Source organism: Hyalella azteca, unplaced genomic scaffold (genome assembly GCF_000764305.2).
Source record: "Hyalella azteca isolate HAZT.00-mixed unplaced genomic scaffold, Hazt_2.0.2 contig4635, whole genome shotgun sequence".
Lineage (NCBI taxonomy): Eukaryota > Metazoa > Arthropoda > Malacostraca > Amphipoda > Hyalellidae > Hyalella > Hyalella azteca.
Window position 1 is genome coordinate 1 of NW_025934848.1, and position 21784 is coordinate 21784.

The 21784-nt window shown below is 36.9% G+C and overlaps 2 protein-coding genes across 5 annotated transcripts; one reads left to right on the forward strand and one right to left on the reverse strand.

The window, feature by feature from the left end:
* Positions 1–1040: 1040 nt before the first annotated feature.
* Positions 1041–12711, reverse strand: LOC108673207 (probable translation initiation factor eIF-2B subunit alpha). The gene is made up of 8 exons (XM_018160998.2): positions 12550–12711; positions 5952–6077; positions 4745–4869; positions 4064–4209; positions 3659–3751; positions 3056–3200; positions 2630–2758; positions 1041–2149 (listed from the first exon to the last, which is right to left on the reverse strand). The coding sequence occupies exons 1-8, from the start codon at positions 12563–12565 to the stop codon at positions 2018–2020; spliced, it is 912 nt and encodes a 303-aa protein (XP_018016487.1). The 5' UTR covers positions 12566–12711; the 3' UTR covers positions 1041–2017.
* Positions 12712–13083: 372 nt separating this feature from the next.
* Positions 13084–21502, forward strand: LOC108673209 (ras-related protein Rab-30). Of its 4 annotated transcripts, none has more exons than XM_047880097.1 (8): positions 13084–13280; positions 14614–14715; positions 15376–15459; positions 16154–16337; positions 16716–16867; positions 17329–17355; positions 17882–17902; positions 19014–21502. In XM_047880097.1, exons 2-8 carry the CDS (start codon positions 14629–14631, stop codon positions 19155–19157), a joined length of 699 nt encoding a protein of 232 aa, XP_047736053.1. In that variant the 5' UTR covers positions 13084–13280; positions 14614–14628; the 3' UTR covers positions 19158–21502. The 4 variants fall into 4 exon arrangements, with proteins under 4 accessions (XP_047736053.1, XP_018016491.1, XP_018016489.1 ...); XM_018161002.2 differs by having other exon boundaries at positions 14618–14715; XM_018161000.2 differs by lacking the exon at positions 13084–13280 and adding an exon at positions 14187–14221 and having other exon boundaries at positions 14618–14715.
* The last annotated feature ends 282 nt before the right edge of the window (positions 21503–21784 follow it).

Below are 21784 nucleotides of genomic sequence, written 5' to 3' on the forward strand. Positions count from 1 at the left end.
TATGGAAAGATCGGGTTCCAAAGGCCGGATCCCTTGTGAAGTCACGAAAAGTTCAAGAATCGGCAACAGGCCATGGGCCTATTTCTTCAACGCCGACACTTCTATTCTAATCCCATGCATGCATGAGCTGCATGACAGGAATTTCTCCCGAAGTGAACCAAGTTGAAGCCAATTTCATTAAAGCAACGATACCTTCTATCAAAATTTTCTAGTCGTACATACTCAAGGAGCAGTACAAGCAGAGCTGGGCAGCGCTACTTTGAAATGTAGCGGCCGTACATGCTCTAAATGTAGCGGGCGCTACCGCTACCGCTACACCCTAGAGATTGTAGCGAGCGCTACCGCTACAGCAAAATGTAGCGCCGCTACATTAGCCGCTACAATGGCCAAAATTATTGGAAATCTCAAAATATTTATTGTTCTGCCATTGGGATTTACTCATAAACATTTAATAATAATAAAACATTTTCAAAACATATCAATGCAACTTTATTGCAATTAACCTAACCGAACTAGTACGGGTTAGATACAGTAAATATAAGTTACAGTTATTTTTATGTTTTACCTTCCCTACGTGGATGTCTACTTTAATCTGCCAATCTCAAAAATTATCCACATATACATATAAAAAATCAATTTTTTATTTGTATATATATGTGGACTTTTTTGAGATTGGTAGATTAAAGTAGACATCCATGTAGGGAAGATGAAACATAAAAATAACTGTAAGCAAACCGAAACATGAAAAAATACCTGTGAGTGGTAACTGGAAACAACTTAACAAGTAACAACTAACATGTTGACACTAGTAACAGGCTGAGGTTGACAACATTACACCGAAATCTTTCGTAGTTTTATTCTGTAATTTATATTATGAATGTATCATGCTGGTTTTTAAATAATATTTAATACTATTAAGTAAAATCAAAAGGCTTCATCTATAAATGTAGTGGTAGCGCTGTAGCGGCAAAACCTCGTATCGCTACTTAAATATGTTGCCGGCGCTACCGCTACCGCTACATTGCCTTAAATGCAGCGCCGCTGCCGCTACTGAAAATGTAGCGCGCTACTGCCCGTACAAGTTGCATCAAGTTTGGTTAATTAGCAAATGTTATCAGGGAACTAGAACTTTGAAAATTGTCTTTGTTAGTTTATATAGCTTACAAAAAGGATGCAATTTAAACTTCGAAGCATGGGAGAAACAACGAAATTATTTATCCGTCTCAACACAAGTTGAATGGCTTCAGAGGCGCGGATGATCTAGCAAATACATCAAATTTGCAATAATAGTGGAATCAATGAAGAACTAGCAAGAGTTTATTCCTGTTTGAATATTAGTCCTCTCTTAATTCATTTCATAGTGGATTCTGATTTTAGTTTCATCTCTAATTCAAACCCGGCAAGCGATCTCAAACACACAAAAATTCAACCGAAACATCTATTAGGCAGAAAAAATGAACTTTCAATTTTCAACGCTTTTATTAATAAAAAAGTGGCAGTTCATATTAAAATAATTAGGACATGTATAACCTAGGGGAGATAGATAAAAATCTTTTATACGCCAAAGCTGAGATGCTGATCGCGACGAATAAAAAAGAATGCTACATTGAGGTTTAAATATTTTCTTCCAAAATATTTAGCCAATGGAACAGACTGTCGGAACCTGCTCTATATAAAAACATCTCGCGTTTAACAATCCATATATATAATGGCGAATATGTGAAGAGGTGGTTGACGGTATCATTGATACTGCGTGAAGAAGTGGTTGACGGTATCATTGATACTGCGTGAAGAGGTGGTTGACGGTATCATTGATACTGCGTGAAGAGGTGGCTGACGGTATCATTGATACTGTGTAAAGAGGTGGTTGACGGTATCATTGATACTGTGTAAAGAGGTGGTTGATGGTTTAATATATAACTACGTGAGAAGCACCTGGTATCATTCATACCATGTAAAGAGGTTGCTGATAATATGATGTATACTGCGTGAAAAGGTGGTTGAGGTATTACTTATACTATGTGAAGAGGTGGTTGACGGTATCGTAAGCAAATAGAGGATCTATGGAGCCGATGTCACTGACGAGTCGCTTGATGTTCTCAGGCGGACTGTAGTCAACAGGAGGGCAGTCAAATCCTTTCACGTTCGGCTGTCATCACATACACAAGTTAATTTAAGGCTGAACTTAGTACCTGGAATACTGTATTTGGTATGTGTGGCAAATTGTTTTAGACCAACAAATCAATTTGCAAAACCTGAAAGTCGTAGCAAACTCGCTGGCACGAAAATATGCGTCCTAAAAAACGAAAGTATGTAGGAAATAGGATAGCAACTACCAGAAGAATGAGCAAATTCCAGAAATGAATATCACTCAGAAAAAACACTGGAACCGATGCACTGAAACAATAATCCAAGAAGTATCGATACAAGGCAAGTACATCTATTATCTTTTCGTCTTCAATGAAGCAAGTATCAAATGTCATGCATGTCCAAGAAATACTGTAGCTGTCAATGTGATATCAGACAATTTAAGTAATAGCACGTAAACTAAAAGAACCGACAAACAGGAAATTATTTTTTTTACAGGAAATATCTTTCTTAGTGCATTAGAGACAAGTTTATAACTAACCAAGTGTTTCCGGATGAGATGACGATTGTTTAGAGGAAAGTGATGGTCAGAGAACCTGTAGCACTCGGCCACCACATGTACGGGTTTTCCTAGAAGTTTTGCCGTGGCAGTCATCGTCGCCGTGCCGATCTGACCAGACACGCATCACACTTAATTGCCATATTTGAGAAAGATGGAGTAGGTATTTTTATGGCTCCAGTTTCAACATGNCACCCCAATTATCTCCCCGCCACTGACCACCCCAATTATCTCCCCGCCACAGATCACCCCAATTATCTCCCCGCCACAGATCACTCCAATTATCTCCCCGCCACTGATCACCCCAATTGTCTCCCCGCTACTTACCACCCCAAATATCTCCCCGCCACTAACCACCCCAATTATATCCCGGCCACTAACCACCCCAATTGTCTCCCGGCTACTAACCACCCCAATGATGCCACCATTCGGACACACGGTCTCGGCTCCCAACATGATGAAGTTGCACTGTTCAGCGTAGTACGCCATCGCAGCGTCAGGGATGAGTGAGCAGCAAACGCCCGCCTGCTTCATCTCCTCTACCATACTTGCTCTGTACACAAAAATATCACGATTGTGCAATATTTTAAAGGAAAATGTGCTTAAGATACTATTTCTGTTAACACAGTACACTCAGCTTAAATTTTTAAGGAATGAACAAATTTGAGAGGTTTCAACTTTTTCTTTTAAAAAAGCTGCATACAATTATGTATAGGTACTACACTTCCATAATCAGCAAGATAATTATAAAGAGAATTATCAACATGAGAAACTGGGTTGACTAATCAAGCAGTTAACAAGAAATATAAAATCTTTGAGCAGGGGCGGCAAAACCTCCAAATAAAAACTTCTAATAACTCTATACATTAAAATCATTTTCTCTCAGACAAAAGGCCGACAAGTTACTCATAATTGGATGGTATTTCATGAACTCAAGGCCCTGTTTGTTTTGATCACTTTTTTTTGAGCAAATGCATAAATAGTATCAGCCAAAACAAAGCAATGACTAACCCTTGGTTGGATGGCCGGCCTTCAGTCACAAAAACATAAAAACTGTGACCTCTGCTTTTTGCTTCGAGGAATGTGGACAGCAGGCACGCATTCCTGCAAAAATAATAATTCAACATCAGGACCACAGTTTAAGCATGCAGTGTGTAATGCAACTAAATCCCAACAGAAAAAAAAATTGTATAGAATTTTAAGCTCAGCTGCAAATGATATTGTAGAAACTAATTCACTTTCAATATAGTCAAACGAATTTATAAAGCAATTGATTCTTAGTTCTAGAAATCAGAGAATTACTGGGCCCAAAACCACAATGATCACCAAATTTTCTTGTATCCCACAAGTCAGTCCTGATCCCTTCAGTAATTTCTGGCAAGCAAAGTAAACAAAAAGTGCGCAGCAGTAAATGACCTAGAATGAGTAAGTATGGTGAGGTGCTTGTGGGTTTGCTCAAAGAGACCCAGAGCCTTCTTAGCCACTTTGTCCGGAAGCTCCAGCATATGTTTGATGAAGTCCTCTCCACGGTCTATCAAGATTTGGCGTGCTTCAGCAATGGTCTGCACAAGGTAATCCAGTGTAAACAAACAAATACACTTGCTTCTACCTAAATTATAATATATTTATAGGAAATATTACATGAAAAATGGTAAATAAATCAAGATCAGAACATAGGTAATGTTAATCATAAACAGTGGGATATCTTTAAAATGATTATTCTAGTGAGTATACTAAACAAAATGCATATTTAGTTTATTGTGTTTTTTTTACCACATCTCCTTTAATAGAAGAACTGCACTGAAAATATTAGAAAGATATTTAATTTTGGCATTTTAGATAAAAGTGGTGCATTACACAGTCTCTGTTGAATTTCTGCAGATGTGACTCAACAAAGATTTGATATTTTAAATACAATCTCTATTAATCAACTGTTACAATACTAACAGTAAAATCTCAAAATACTATTTTGTCAATTGCAATCAAGGTAATTTAAAAATATGGCCATCTGTTTAATTGGTAATGCTTGCAAAAGATTGGGCTATTTTTATAGCAGTTGACTCAAAGAAATAGATAATTGAGCTATTGGCAACTCACTTCAGCATCTTCAAGAGCAGTGCTCGCGCGCGTGATAAAGCGCGTGAACATTTCCCCAGAAGGCTCAGTTGACACTGTGGAGCATGGACTATCACATAAAGCTTGCCGCACAAACTTCATCCTCTCTGTTAAAGTAGAAAAGAAACCCAAAAATATTTCAAATTGTGGAGTGAAAACATTTTGTATAAACAGTCGTTTTGCTAGTACAATTCACATAAAGTTTACCTCTAAGCCCTATCTATGTCTTCAAGATCATTAGACAACAATGAATCAGAACTAAATAATATTTGAGATTTCAAATTTATAACTTCAAAATTAGGGGAACCCCAATGAAGGGTACTAGGGAGTAATCAGTATGCTTGATGAAAAAAATTTCAATCTAATCATTCATACAACTTTGTGTACCCTTTATGATCTTTGAAGGGTTAAAAAAATATAGTAAAAAAATTATTTTGTTTGATAGTACTATTTCTAGGAAGCTAGAGCACTCAGGTTTCTGATTGAAAGAAAGCTCACTAGATGATATTGCATGGCTTTGGAAAAAAATACCAATGAAATTTAAAACCATGTCTAATTCGTTGCATTTTCACATTAATGAGCTCCACCTGAAGGTTTGCAATTGGCAGCCAGACAGATAAAAAATTATCAGAGTGTGCTAGCAAAACGTCATACAATGCCATACTTGTACAGTTTGGTATGAGGCTCCTGCCAAAGTATCCCATATACCTAGTAGTGACAGCACACTAAGTGTTCAGTTGATCTCATGATTATGTCACTTTTCATTATAACAGTTTTCAAATATTAAACATTCAAATAAATATTAAAAATACATCATGTGCTTAATTGCCTCTAAAGTCAGGAAAAAGGTTATGTAGCAATTTCAAGGGTAAAATTAGAGATTTGGTACCTACATTTAATGTGCGAGTATGACTAGGTAAACAAGTTCCCACCCCAATAAGTCATTCCATGGCAGGAAAAGGGATTCACTGCTCAGAAAGTGGACTTGCAGATCAAAAGTCCATGAATTCACAGCACAAAAATCAATTACAGTTAAGAGAATAGCCATTTTTCTCCCTACTCTGTCAATACCTGTTTGGGATTAAAATGTTTGATTGCAAAAGTAACAGTAAATAAATATTAGATACTAATGATAAATTACTTTGTGTATGCAACAAATCAATAAATTAATACAATAATACATTCTTACCAATAAGTTCTTGCACTGTTTTAGAGTCGTCAAGTACCAGAGACTCTAGTACAAGTTGCATCACTGCAATGGGATGAATAGCATAAGGATCCTCATCCAGCTTCTCCTGGTACTTTCTATGCCAATCTGTGAGGGACAGAAGAAACAAAATTGTAAATCAGTTTAAGAATTAATGTAAGTGAAATTCATGTTGCTGCTTATGGCACATTACTCAGATCAATATTATATGGTGAAATGACTTCAGAAATAGGTACTCCTTTGAATTTAAGAGTATTTACCATTAGTGATAGTACCACAAGTGGCAACTTGGCACTCAAGCATAGTTGATCTCAAGACTTGGTAAGCAAGACTTTGGTTCACCTTCCTTCCTTAGTTGAGCTATATTTATACATTTATAAAACAGAGCAGTACGTATACAAGTATTATGGATATAAGCATTAACATATTTACACAAGTCATTGAATAAAATCAATAAGTAGATTAGGAAATTAGAAGAGAACTGGTATCTGAAAATTTCTCAGATGCCAAAAGTGCTCGCAGATAATTTCCACCTATTTTATTTGTTAAAGAACTCCCCCACCCTCCTCCCTTTCATGATCTGTTGTGAACACAGAAATCAACGCACAGAGATGGTAATGGTACCGTTGGATAAGGCAGAATGTCAGCTTTAAGATGAGACTAAAAACCAGAAAAGCCAAATCCAAAAACTTTAGGGTAGATTCCCCCTTAATACTTCATTGGTGGAATTTTTGTACATCAATCCAAAACAAATGGCAGCCATTTCCGCACAACACGGTAATAAGGGACATCCCCATGGGGTAATACAGGACACCCTTAAAAATGCATTTACAGTAGAACATTGAACCTTGATTCATGGTAACAAAAAAAATTGAAAAACCCCAAAGAATTTTGATTACTTTTAACTCCCTCAGCAAAATCAAATCACTCAACAAAAAATTAATGCATCATAGACCATCACAAAATTCTGTATAAAATTTCATAGATAGAATTGTGCACCAGGCAACATGGAATTGAAAAGTAATTAACCTAAACATGATTTATTTCTCCGAAAGATATGATGGATGTCACTAAAATATTACTTTCTGTTTCTGGTGTTTGTACAATCTTCTTTTGTTATAGTTAATTCACTTGACCCAATTAAAATGGTGCAAAAATTACAAGCCCAGTCCTGTAAGCTTACAGAGCACAAGGTCAATGTCAATGCTCAATAGCATGTCCATGGATATCAATATCAAATCAATAATACAATAATGTATGGATATGGTAATATCATATCAACAAAGGAAAAACAAGTAGAAATCACAAAAAATTTCATTTATTCTACATCTAGCCTCTAGGTACATACATCATCTACAAAGTAAGAGGAGGACTTTGGAGCACTGTTAGTAATGGATGAGTACACTTTGCTTTCATCAAACATTTTAAAATTAAGTTTTATTTCATGTGTTCCAAATTAACCTAATAACAAGGGTAATTTTGGGACACTATATTTTGTGTCTGGCACCTTACGAATAGGATATGGAATTTTTTTGGAGAGGGCATAAGATAGCCCTCACAAAGACCTTTAAAATGAGAACAAACTTGTTTACAAAATGTTTCATGGTAAGAAATCATCAACAAAAAGCTCTCAAATTTGCCCCCCCCCCATTTGATGGTATATAGAATAGAATAAAATGTTGGCACTGAAGAAATAAACTGATGGCCTGTTGCTGATTGTTGCCAAAATTGCTTTGTGCAAAAACTTAAGCAAACACATATAAATAATTGGATCCTTTAGGCTGCAATCAAAGTGTCTTCTCCTATCTCCATAGCTGCAAATAAGCTCAAAACAGTTCAATTATTGTGAATAATGATATATAAATACAACAAAATTAAATAAATAAATCATTATTATCAATTGTTTTAAATTGTTCATTTATAAAAGTTCACAATGACCTCACAAAAAAAGATAGGGTTTACAGATATATGTTATGATATGATGCATTTATATATGATGCATTTTAGTTTTTGCTTCAGATTTGTAATAGTTTTCCCTACAACATGAGATAGTAGGTAGTTATACTGGACAACCCCCTTGACCCAAAATCAGGGTTGGCAATTTTTTTGATTTTTTTTTTAAATAAAAAAAATCAAAAATCAATGATTTTTTTGATTTTTTCATAATTTTTTTTATTTATTCAATTTTTTTGATTTTTTCAACTTTTTTGTCTTTTTGAAGTGTTATGTTTTATGTTGCAATTAGCCCACTAACAATAACAGTATATGGATCATAATGGATGGCTAAAAAGGGCACTAATATATTGCCTTCAATATTGGCCAACAGGCCAAGGTGGTGTTTACCACTTAGGGATTTTTGGGTAAACAATTATTGGTACTATGTCTATTCATTAGCTTTGTAAAGTTTGTATGGAGCAAGGTAATGAGACCTAATACACACTAAAGGCAACAAGTTTATATACCAATTTGTCATTTACAGTACATTTATACTAAACCATGAATAACAATACCTCAATATAAATTAAAGACTGCCACTAAATATATTTAAATATATGAAAAAATCATACAAATAAAAAAAATCATGATTTTTTTATAAAAAAATCAAGTGATTTAATCACATGATTTAATCATTTTGATTTAATCACTGCCAACCCTGCCCAAAATTTCTAGACAATAGGCAGGAGTAACCCATTAATGAGACAAAATGACTATTGCTTGCATGTTGCAGTCAATTTTACTGGTTTTGCAGTCTTTATTGATTGTAGTCATTTTTATTGGGCCCTTGCCTAATTTTTTCATAAAAAAATGCACAATTTTTGCCAGCAATTTTCATAAATTGCATGTGAAACCTGCACTTTTGAAAAATTTTACCCATTATCATGGTTGCAAGCACAGATTTTTAGAATCGGTTCATTTCTAATTTACTTATCTACTCAAGATTTCACTCAAAATCTTATGTATGGTTATGTTGGCATCTATGATACTACTCACTTGTCTACTGGCAGGAGTTTAAAATAAACTTGAAGATCAGTCTAAAAAGTCTCTGTTTTGCCAACATGCCTGATATTAGGTAAACAGGTGTGATTGAAGACCAGAGTGTACTTTGAATCAACAATCTTCCCATTATTTTTTTTTATAAGCCGAACGAAGTTTATAGCTGGAGCTTGGAGACACAAAAGCAGATTATCAAGTTCATACAGAAAGTCATAAGACATGGACATAAGAACAGCAGTCATAGGACTGACAAACGAGTAAATTCAATTGTGTAAAATCACATCAGTTGCACAACGGTAACTGACCAAATACAACTTTTGATTTATTACAGAAATAAAAAGATCAAGAATTTAATCATGAAAAACAATCCCTGTAAAAAGTCAAGACCGCTTCAAGAAACCAATGTCATTTACAAATTTTTCTGCTTGAAAGAAGGTTGTAGACTTCTCCAAAATGTAAATTACATTGGTTTAACCAGCATGACATTGAGCCGCAGACTCACAAGCCATCTGCAAGCCAAGGTGGAATTCTAGAAATGGAAGTTCACTTATAAAAAAGCTTTCCACCCAAAGTGGAATGCTTTCCTTGGATACAGTGCTCTGCCAAGTGCCAGGTGACTGACTATAAATGAAAAGGAGGATCAAAAGTGGACAAACTGTTTCAATTGTACGGTACCTCAGATTTGTTAAAAAATTGTTTGATAGATATTTTCTATTTTTCTTTTATTTAATGGATTTTTTGAAAATTATCCAGGCTTTTTGTTTGTAATGATCAAGTTCAAGTTGAGTATTTAGTTAACCAGTACTGTAGACATATACCATATTTGGGGGTGGGGCTTATGGGCACAACCAATCACAGCTTGAAAGCACTTCCATCAACCAATCACAGCTTGAAAGCATCCCCATCAACCAATCACAGCTAGAAAGCAGATAACATTACAATTCCATTAACCAATCACAGCTGGAAAGCCTCCCCATCAACCAATCACAGCTAGAAAGCAGATAACATAACAATTCCATTAACCAATCACAGCTGGAAAGCTGGAAGGGGCTAAAATCACAATCCCATCAACCATGGTGCCAATCCATAGGTTATTCAAAAGAACCTGTTCTTATGTCATTTTGAACCGATCAACGCTTCTCTACGGACCGATCGTAAAACACACCTTCACCGACAAAAGCTTTCACACTTCTGAAGAAAGGTGAGCTGACAGCTACACTTGCCGTGGGGCGTGGGTGGACCTAATTTGAATTTGAATGCATGCATCGATTCAAAATCCTATAGACTATATTACCAATTATTTACATTTATTTGTTTGTGGTGCAGCGAAACATTGCTTTTTTTTGTCTCCACGTGTTCTTGTGTGTGACGTCACCGTGGGACGACATACGTCACCGTTTGTGACGTATGTAAACATATGGCTAGCGTAAAGATGGGAGTCCAGTTCGGCATTGAAATGGATGGTAATTTGTGAATAATATTTTCGATTGTGATATTATAACATATTTCTGATTGTGAAATAATCTTGATTGTGATATTGACACTTGACAGATATTCAAAATTTGAATATCGAAGTTCTAACATCATGAATTACGAGGTAAGAGTGTAAGGACTTAGCAAAGCTAGAATCATGGCTGAGGCAGTGAGGCTTAAGTTCTTAACCGATGTCATTGTAATTTTTTACGTCATTTATATCATTGTGGAACCAACGTAAGTAACTAAGGAATTTCCCAGTTCAAATATTTATTGATTTATTACTATCAATTTCAAAACTCCACATATTTCTAAAGGGAGTTGTGATGAGACCATGGGGATGGGGTTGAACCGTCGAACTGTTGAGTTTAGACCATTACAACTTGCAAGAGGAGCCCAAGGGCCAAGGGCATGGGGCCTTGCAAAGGGTTAAGACCGACGCACGGCGGTGGGTGGACTGATAAGTACTCACAATAATTCCCTGCCACCATGCCATCAACCAATCACGGCTGGAAAGTGATAGGTTATGTTTGGTATATGATATGATGGACTGAAAGTGGAAAGTTCCTGGCCTTTCCAAGCTTTCAGGTCCTGCTTTCCAATATGCTATGTGTACTGGTTAATTTAATAGGTATCCCTCTAGAATTCCACACTGCAGTGCAAGCTGGAGGACCAAAAAATCATTTGCAGGAGGCCCACAACAAGACCATCACCCATGCCACATTGGAGGCCTGCACCAGCATTGTCATGCAGTGCCCCAACACTACGAGACTGTCTATAGCAGAGGCTCTCATCATTAAGGACAAGTCTCCTATCAATTTGCAAACCACCGGATTCATCAGGACGTTTAAATCGGATTAATATGATTTTTTATTTTAAACCGTATTTACGATACTTTCTGTATGAACTTATGTCATGTCTAATTTTCAATTTTAAGTATTTTAATAACTCTTCAATTGCTTGATAATGAATATTGATATAGTCAAAAACATTGCATTGCAATAAAATGTCATTTGGTAATTTGCTTTTTGATCTCCAAGCTCCAGCTAGAAATTTGGTTTGGCTTATCAAAAAAACAATAAGAAAATTGTTCACAGTGACAAACCAGAGATTTTTATAATCAGTTCATTTTTCATTTTTGCATTTACTCAAGATTTAAACCAATTTCTAATGCATGATAAGTCTGGTATTCATGATACTTTACTGGTCTACTAATAGGACTCACATGACAAATGAACTTGATGGAGAATCTAAAAAGTCTCTGCTTTGCCACTATGAATTTGTAAATAAAAAGTATGCTCTGGTCTTCAATCAAATCTGTATAAATGAACTTCTGCCTAACTACACCAATATCAGGTATGTGAACAAACCACACACAATCACAACAATGCTAGTGAAATGGTGGACAGCCTGTTTCTTCTTCGGCGCATGGGAGGCATTTACTTTTAAAAGTCCCTCCAAAGTCCAAACTTGAAGGCTAATTAGGCTATATTGATGTGAGTTTGGCAACAAATGAGAAAAAATTGAACTTTGAAACTAAAAACCTCTTGGTTTTTCAAGAAATATCTATCATCTACTTGCTTGGCTAAGTTTTGCAAGAGTACCATTTGGTGCTACAACTCTACAAGTAAACTTTGATATCGTATCAGGTCTAAATTTTTTCTCTTTTCAGATGTATAATTTTCATTAAGATCAGAGGAAATTTTTTTGTGCACAATAATCACTGTAGCTACTTACCTACCTAGCTATGTCACTGATAGTGATAGCACTGATAGGCCTACCCTAGGCCTATTCCAGTTTGGCAGTGTAAATGGCATTTGTTAGAACTTAGAACAATAGAATGTAATGTAAATTATTTAAATATATTACAATTTACAATAATGATATGTACACAGTACATTTCCAAAAATAATCAAGTAACAATACACATTATCAAAGCAAGGAGAGAAATAATTTTTTTTATTTACATTCCTCAATTTGGTACCTGATATTACTTTGCTGCAGAAAACAAATTGGTGTTCAAAATCGTCTCAACAAAACAAGCCTCCAAATACGCATAATACGGTAAAAGAAATAATCTTATGATAATAAGTGTATAAATAGTTTTGCTTACCTTCTTTTGACAGCATTGCTGCAACTTTTGATACGACGTTCCGGTCAAGAAAACTTGGTTTTTAAGAGTCGCAACACCGAGCACAACAAGCACAAGGTAACACGACGACGGCAACTGCTCAACTGCTGGAGTCTTGACATGAACGCCACATGTCGACTGTCCGACTTTTTTTTCCTTACTACTGAAAAGTTTCGAAGACTGATTTTATTCCATATTTTGGTTTAATCCAAAATTAAAATTAATATCAAATTCATGCCAAAATTTATAACAATTTCTATTTATTTAAGTTTGTCAATCTGACAATGAGACTACAGATGTAATAAAAAAAATCAGAGGATTGAAATCTACAAATCCTTCATTTGTCAAGTTGAATATAAATCACTCAGATTCTTGTCATGAGTATATTATGACCTCTTAAAGTTACTCATGTTGAAATTAAAGAAGGTAATAACTATATCATGTCACGTATCACAATGCTGCAGCGGTAATCGATCGCTGTGCTGAGGCAGGACGTGAGAAGGTTGTAGTGGAAAATAGCAGACGATTGGTTGGGGTGGTTTGAGTGGCTGCGTTTGTGGCCAGTGCAAGAAAAATGTCTCTGGATCAGAAATAGCCGCCCTCGTTTTTTACACGTCCTCATTTGAATTTACTTATTAACTGCCTTCATTCAATTCACCTCCAAGTTTAAACCCTGACATGGAAACAGACCGTGAATCTCGATATAATTAGTGGTGAGTACAGTCATGAGTACAGTGTCCTTAAATCCAGATGATGTCAGATTGTTAGGAGACGCGAAATCCCAACAAGTAGCAGTGCTGACGGCATACATCACATAAGAAAATGATCATTATCTCGATTTGTTTACTATACTAAAAAATTTTGATATTTTAGTCAAGGCGCAATAATTTCACCATGCCAAACCACACCTTGTGTCGTGGAGCTTCGTTTATTTCGCTTGTCCGAGTGTAATGTGGTTCCTGATTTGCCCTACTAGTAATTTGTGAAAATAGCTTCGAGTTGATACAGAGTTCTGAGCGTGTTCATATTATTAAATATTGTTTTTTCATAAAATTTTGTTATTTTTCAATCAAGACGGCAAAAATTCTCCATTTTTGTTTGCACGCTCCATGATATTGATTTCGTAGATGAGATGGAAAGCCTGTTGACGACCTAACAGTTGGCGCAAAATAACAAAAATAAATGTCAAGAGAACAAGCAAATCGAAAATCTAGTATAGAATTTTGACATTTGACGTTCTGAAGCGCTGGGTTGAAATGGACAGAGGATTAAAGCAGAAATTAACAAAACCATTTTCGCAATTTGAAGTATTTCTTTGTTAGAATGAATAATGGAAATGAGGTAGCCGTTATTATTTTAATGTGACCCGTAATATGCATTTACAACACTTCGAAAGCTGGACTATGTCTATGTGGGAATACCTACTATACAAAATTTTTAACAAACAACCTAGCAAGCTCCATAACGAGTATAACGGAGCAAACATTCGTGCACAAAATATTCTGAGTGTTATAGAAAAAAGAGGCGCTGCTCTGATAAGAGGCATGCTTTTCTCACACGAAACAGTGATAGTCTTTTCGACCTAATCTTTCGTCTAAACAAACGATGTCTCAGTTGTCGCTCTGTCACTTCCTCGCGATGCCGGCCGTTCTCTGTATGTCATCTTTTGATAATATTGCACTACTGTGATCTCTATTTACGTCCAAATCCTATCCTTATCTTGAATTCGTTTTCTTCAATCGCGAATAATGTTATGTTAACCAATTTAAGTTTATATTGAATGATAGCATGGATTGAAGTGCTTTATAGAGCTTTTAATTTTTGATGGAGTTACTATTGTTGAGAGAGACTCTACTCTGGATTATGTAATTCAAGATTATTCTTCCTGAAACTTCCCCGTTGATTACAATTCATCCTTTCTTGACCGATATATCGAAAAGAAGATGCGGCGAAGGAGTCCATATAAGGTCATATTTACCGAATACATATAGTTTTGTTATTATAATTTCCTGAATTTATTTATTGATAAATACTGTTCACCCACGGGCAGGGGGAGGCGTGATGGAGGACTATAAGTTCCTGTTCAAGGTGGTACTCATAGGGAACGCTGGCGTCGGCAAAACTTGTCTGGTGCGCCGTTTTACGCAGGTGGGTGCGTCTGGTGCGTCGCTTTACGCAGGTGGTGCGTTTGGTGCGTCGCTTTACGCAGGTGGTGCGTCTGGTGCGTCGCTTTACGCAGGTGGGTGCGCCTGGTGCGCCGCTTTACGCAGGTGGGTGCGTCTGGTGCTCCGCTTTACGCAGGTGGGTGCGTCTGGTGCGCCGCTTTACGCAGGTGGGTGCGTGTGGTGCTCCGCTTTACCTTACCTTATGATGAGTTCGGGACTTCCTAGTCCCCGGTCACGCTGATGCGCCGCCTTCGTCGTCCTCCGTCTCCGAGTCGTCGCTAGGCAGGTCACCCCGCCCTCGGGTCCCGGATGTAACGTTGGACGTGTTCCGTATATTTGCCCTCCTTTGGGCCAGCTGATGCAAGATGCTGTTGCTTGTCACTTGCTGAGGGTGGTTTCCCATTACTGGACAATCCGGGATATTTCTCAACCAAATTGTCTCAACCAAGTTTACGCTGGTGCCCAACCACCTATATTATTGTTATTATTATTATTTGTAGTTTCAGAAGGTGTGTTACTCATGTTTCACTATGAATATTGTAGGTATTTATTACAATATCATATTATTTGAACGACTAATTTGGTCATTGTGCCTTGATGAACTCTTCATATCATGTGTATGATGAATCTCCTCGCTGCGCAGGGCCTGTTTCCCCCCGGCCAAGGAGCCACCATAGGAGTCGACTTCATGATCAAGACAGTCGAGATCGAAGGCGAAAAAATCAAGGTTTGTTGACCTTTGCTAAATAAGTTGGATCATTTTGCAAGAAGTATTATATGGAGTTTGTTTGAGTAATAATTTATTTGATATTTATAATATTTGAGGAAAGAACATTGAAATTTTCTGCGCGGGTTGAGAGTCCACAAGTGTTCCACAATGCGTAAGCACGCTAGAGTACTGAACGAATTAGTTTTCAGTTGGACAAGTTTTTGATGATCTTTTCAAAATATAAATTTATTGAGACAGTTAACTGTGTTCTTCAGATGCTGCCGCATGTCGGAGGCATATTTTACAAAGTTACCCGAATGATTGGGAGAATTTAGAACTCCCGACTTGCATATATAAATAAACATCCAAGGCATTATCAAGCAACACTCATTACGATTGTCGTGCATTTTTAGGCTGAAGATTTGGTAAAATATGAATGCATCTCGCTCGCATAATTTTTTATTTGAATTTATTATTATCAGGTATTCAACAAATAATTATGTAAAATTGATCTCTGTTGTAAATGGTAATTCTAATATAAATATTGAACGAATAACTTTACGATGAACGATGGAATACCTTACTACGTGGAAGCAGGTGCAAATTCTTCATTATTCAACAAATAATCTTATCTGTATGAAATTTCGATTGTAGTATAAAAATTAAATAATTAACTGTACGTCGTATAAAATTATATGTCTTTGTGGAGTAGCTACAGATCTGGGACACGGCGGGTCAGGAGCGGTTCAGATCGATCACTCAGTCCTACTACCGCTCCGCCCACGCACTCATCCTGGTGTACGACATCTCCTCCCAGCCTACCTTCGACTGCCTGCCTGGCTGGCTTAGGGAGATAGAGCAGTACGCGAGCTGTAAGGTGCTGCGGGTGCTAGTAGGTGAGCAGTACGCGAGCTGTAAGGTGCTACGGGTGCTAGTAGGTGAGCAGTACGCGAGCTGTAAGGTGCTACGGGTGCTAGTAGGTGAGCAGTACGCGAGCTGCAAGGTGCTACGGGTGCTAGTAGGTGAGCAGTACGCGAGCTGTAAGTTTTTTAATTAATGCTATGCGATGAATTGATCGATGTGCAAACTACTAATTGTTTTAGGCTGAAACGTATGAAAAGAAAAATTTATTTTGTGGAGGAAGTTTGTAAATCTAGCACAGAATGCAGAACTGAAATAAGTAGGCGCAAATTAAGAACTAACTCGCTTTAAATTTACTAGCAACAGCGGAAATGAATACTTACGATATTTAATAAAAATAATAATATTCTCAGGAAACAAAACTGACCGCGAGGACAGAGAGCTTCCCACCCACGTAGGGGAGGAGTTTGCACACACGCACAACATGTACTTCATCGAGACCTCCGCCAAGGAGGCTGATAACGTCGAGAAACTTTTCATCGAAATAGCCAAGGAGTTAACGCAGGTAAGCGATGGTTTGAACAACCACGCATCTTGATTTGAAATAACTTCGAAGTTACGTCGAAATAACGTTAAAATGACGTTGAAATAACGTTGATTCTACGTTTTTTAGAGAAAGCGGCACATGATGTACGATTTTTGAACGCCGTTTGCTTGAAGGAGAGACAAATTTAAGGATGGTTCATACCATGAAAATCATTCGAAAATACTCATGAAACCCTTTTTTCAAATGAACATGAAATCATTTGTTCTATAGAATGCAGCTTCAAAATTTAAATAGTAAATTATTAATAAAAGTTATATGTTTTAAAAACAAATATTTATAAGCTAACTTGAGCCAATACTTAGTCAAAATTAGTCAGGACCTTGTTAGCCTGATGAATAGCTTTTCGAGACCCCATCAACTATTGTTAATTTGTTGTAATACTACCAACGCGATCTCATTGGATGACTTGTCCTTTACAGCTCGTCAGGAACGGGCATTTTGACAAGGTAAGAAGAGTCGAATATTTGAGAAGATTCTTTATATAGGATTAGAATCCTTTGATTAACAATTTGAATTCGTTTCTTTTAACGTACTATGATAACCAATACTTAAATTTTATTTTGTCGCGATGTTACCTGCACCTATAAATTTATTCTTAGTGCGAGTATACGTATAGTAAGCCATTGCATACCTGAGAGGAAGGATTGGATAAAAATTTTAAATATAATTCATAAACTCCTGTACTATACACAAGTGTACCTACTTTAAAAATTGGATTTTTTTATAAAGTTTTGAACGGGAGCCAAATGGGAATTCTATGTAAAAATTGGGTTTGAACCTGTCTTTCTTTAGCTAATGTACATTATCTTTGTTATTATCGCGATTTGGGGTAAAAAGAGCCAAAAATTACGGGGATTATTAATCCCGAGCAACAACGGGCTGGTCTGCTTGTTTTAAAGTATGATAGAGTAAATTTTTCCGTGACCAAACTTCTAATAATTATCCAAGGTTATTTCTCATCCCTGTTCTCAGGCTTTCCATAGACTGTACACGGTAGGCCCGGTGTATTTTTGCATTCTATTTTACAAAACACATGTCTTGCTTGCATTGCGTTGGAGATATTTAGACTACCAACATATATTGATGTTAGGTTCAGTTCTAAATCACTCACCATACTTTATACATGAACCTCCATTTGTGTGTCCTTTGCAATTTTTTTACCGTGAATCCAATACAATTGCACCAGTTAACGATCTGAATATGATTGCAGTAAGGCACGATATCGCACAGAATTGTCATTTGTTTACATGTGCGTGAACACACTGTGTGTCGAGCAAAAGTAAGAATAACGAGTGCATATTATATATAACTCCACAACACATTAGAAATTACATATATTACAACTCGTGGTGGTGACGGTAATGTCCCCAAAATTGGACCAGCGAGTTGGGGGTTCGAAACCCGTGATCAGATGTGCAAATTCTGGTCGAACTTAGCAAGGTGGCGGGGTGAGAATCAGCGACAGGACGACACGGGCTAATAAATGTTGAGACATTATTCTATTTTATTTTATTCTAAACAGGTATCTTATTTGTGTTTAAATTATTTGATTAACTTAAAGTAATGAAAATAATACCCTGGGTTCTAAGGTAATATCTGATCATGAATGTGAACGTTATAACTTAACAGAGAGCAGAGCATTCAAGAGCTACACGAATGAAAACGATCAATAATTAATCAATGCCTTAAAAAACATGAACAAAATCGCTAATTATTTATTATGTGTATATAAACGTCACTTCTGGTTGATGCTCACATGCAGCACAACAGTACACTGTGCAATAACACTTATATAAATGTTTATTTATGACCTCCACGTGTTGCATGGATTACCATTCACAACGTTTATTCGAGAAACATATAGAGAACGCAAATACAATTTTCCATTCATGTTAATCCCTGCTGCATTGTACTTATTCGTCAAATTATCTAACAGAATCTACCACGTTAGAAGAAAGTGTTAATGCGTGTGTCAGAAATGAACCTGTTGCACGTAAAATTAAGCCTAGCTAGCATGCCGGCAAAAATATCATGAAAACATAATAAGAATATATATGTTTTGTTTTCGCGTCCCTGATTGTTTTTACACACGCATGCACTACAGGACAACAAAGGAGGCGCTGTGGGGGACATGTCTCCGCAGGACAACAGCAGCGTAAACCTTCCCCCACCGCGGCATGGCGACCACTCCCCGGACTCCGTGCTGGGCGGCTGCTGCCCGAGGTGGTCCGCACCTCAGGATTCTTAGCGAAGCAGCGCGCTGTCTAGTCCACGACATTAATTTGTGCTTGTACCCGGGGACAGTAGTGGCGGCATGGGCAACTTTCGAATACTAACAGCCACTATTTGCCGGGAGGATGGCCTCATGCACAGGCGCTACTGGCCACGGAAAGACCAGTAACTCTTTACACGATGCCAGTACAACTTTCAGATACCAACCGTCACCATTAACCGAGCTAACAAATTCGTGTAGGCGCTATTGGCCACGAAAGGACCCAGTAACCCCTTACAAGAGACAGTATCCTGATAATTACGTGTAGCAAACATTTGAAAGTTGTTACCGTCACTACTGGCCTCGTGTAGCTGTAGCCGTCTCTATAGCTACCATGACCATGGTCATCATCTTGTTATTTCTATTGAGGTGAATAAGGCAAGAGCGATCCAATCGTACAAATTTTCAGTGGATATTACGACTTTGGGTCAAATGTTTGAAAGGCGGACATTTTTAAATGTTTTTACATTTTCGCAATTAAGGCCAATTGCGAGAAATTTCTAAAGATAAGTGATACAGGCGAACTCATTAAACTAATTTTACTCGGCTAAATAGAGTGAAGCCTGTATAGAATGAGTGCAGTATAAACTGCATGCGAAGAAGTTTTCATCGGAAAGATGCCAGCTGAAATGTCAAGTTCGAGTTTTGAAAGATAAAACAGTAAAATGAAGATCTTTCAGGAAGAATAAAATAACAAATCAAGCTTTATAATCGAAATAGAAAAATTACATGACAAATCGAAATGCGAAGTTTTATAAATATGAACAGGTAAGAGCTGACTAAGACATGATTGATTATACGTACTACCCAATTCCTGCAAAGGGCATGAACTCGATTAGCACGTAAACCAATGGCCGGATAATTTGGAACCTGTTAGTATGAATAATGTTGATTTGAGATCCCACCCTGTTCTACGTCATCTAATTGCGTAATATGCAATATAGAGACATGCACGAGGGAGCGTCTAGCGAGAGATCGGTTTTGTGACGATACTTCAGTTGTTAGAGGTCAGCATTTACTGTTCTTTGATAGTCATTTGAAGTAAATAAGATCAATGACTTGCATCTATAAACGCATCGCTCGGGAAAATATCCCATGTGTTATCTAGGAGTGAACTGATTTATATTCTATTTTGGGATTGGGATCGTCGCGTTACAACTTCACTTATGACGGATAGACATAGAAGTAACCCGGGCGTTGTATATGCTCGTATAGCTAGAAGTTCTTTTGATACATGTAGCCGTAAGGGAAGCGGATCAGGCGATTTATAAGCGATTTTAATAAATTTCTATCTAGTTAATTTGTTGCAAAAACTAAGAGACGCTCGGCGTTTCCGTTTAAACTAAGAGAATCCGTTTATGGACTTGCTTGAACATAACTCAATACATTTTCTCAACACAAGAATGCAACAACTTTCTGACAGCAAATGGAAATAGTAATGTCCCTAATGAAACAACACCCATCTTTGCCATGCGACGTATATACTTCACTCATTCTTTTCTTCGAACGCAATGAACTCATTGCAGAAATCTTTTACCAATGCGGCCTTGGATTTAAATCATAATGGACTGCAGTCATAAACAGGTTTTCGATGTTTGAAGCGAGTGGTTGATGGTTTGATTGAACTTAAACATGAAGCAAAATCAAAGTTACCAAGTTAAACATTCCAACTCGAGATCCATTGCCTGATCGCATGAGGCAAATAATTTTTTCCGCAATACCGGTACTAGCGTCAATAAAAGTAATGCTTCGAATTACAATGATCAGTTATACAATCGATCCAAACGCTGTTTCGCTATAGCGTAGTTACAGTATATGTTATTACCAGCATTCCGCCTATCGTACACCGAATATAATATATAATTTCTATGAATATCATTATGCTTTAATGAAGGTAGCCATCTGTTCCAATACCTGACGGCGCTAACACGGAGAAAGAGCCAGGAATTTTATGCGACACAAGTGACGCCAGTATTATATTAGACGTTATTCAATTTATTATGTAGCTCCGCATAAAAAACAAGTTCGAGTATGTGAGATGAAAAGGCAATTTCGCGTGGCAGCGCACACTTATGATTGTATTGACGAACACAAGTTTGTTGATGTCTGATTGACTGTGATAAAGATGCGAGTACAGTGGGGCTTGTTGTACAATGTTTGCCTGAAATTAGCTTTCGGACTTGTGGAAGTAAATGCACAAATGTGCGCTTTTCAATTATACGTTGTGAACCATTAAGGTATTTATTATGTTTAAAGGTTATGTAGTTATTGACCCTGGCACTTTCGCCAATAGAAATACGTAAAATGGTGAACGATTTTGATCAAAATTTTGTTTTTTTACCTTAAAAAGAAGATGCGGCAGATTTAAACATTTCTTTGCATTACTATACACAAATTAAAGAAGCAAAATTTCATGTCAGACTATAAATTTAATAAGGCTCCCTGCACTTCAAAACAATCAAGTTTATAACATAAAAAAACGTGCTGGACAAAAAGTTTACAACAATATTGTAATAACCAAATCTCCAAAGGTTATTATAACCTCCATCTCCATCAAGAAATAGAGAAAAAATTACTGCTTGTGAATTGAAACTTATTCTACA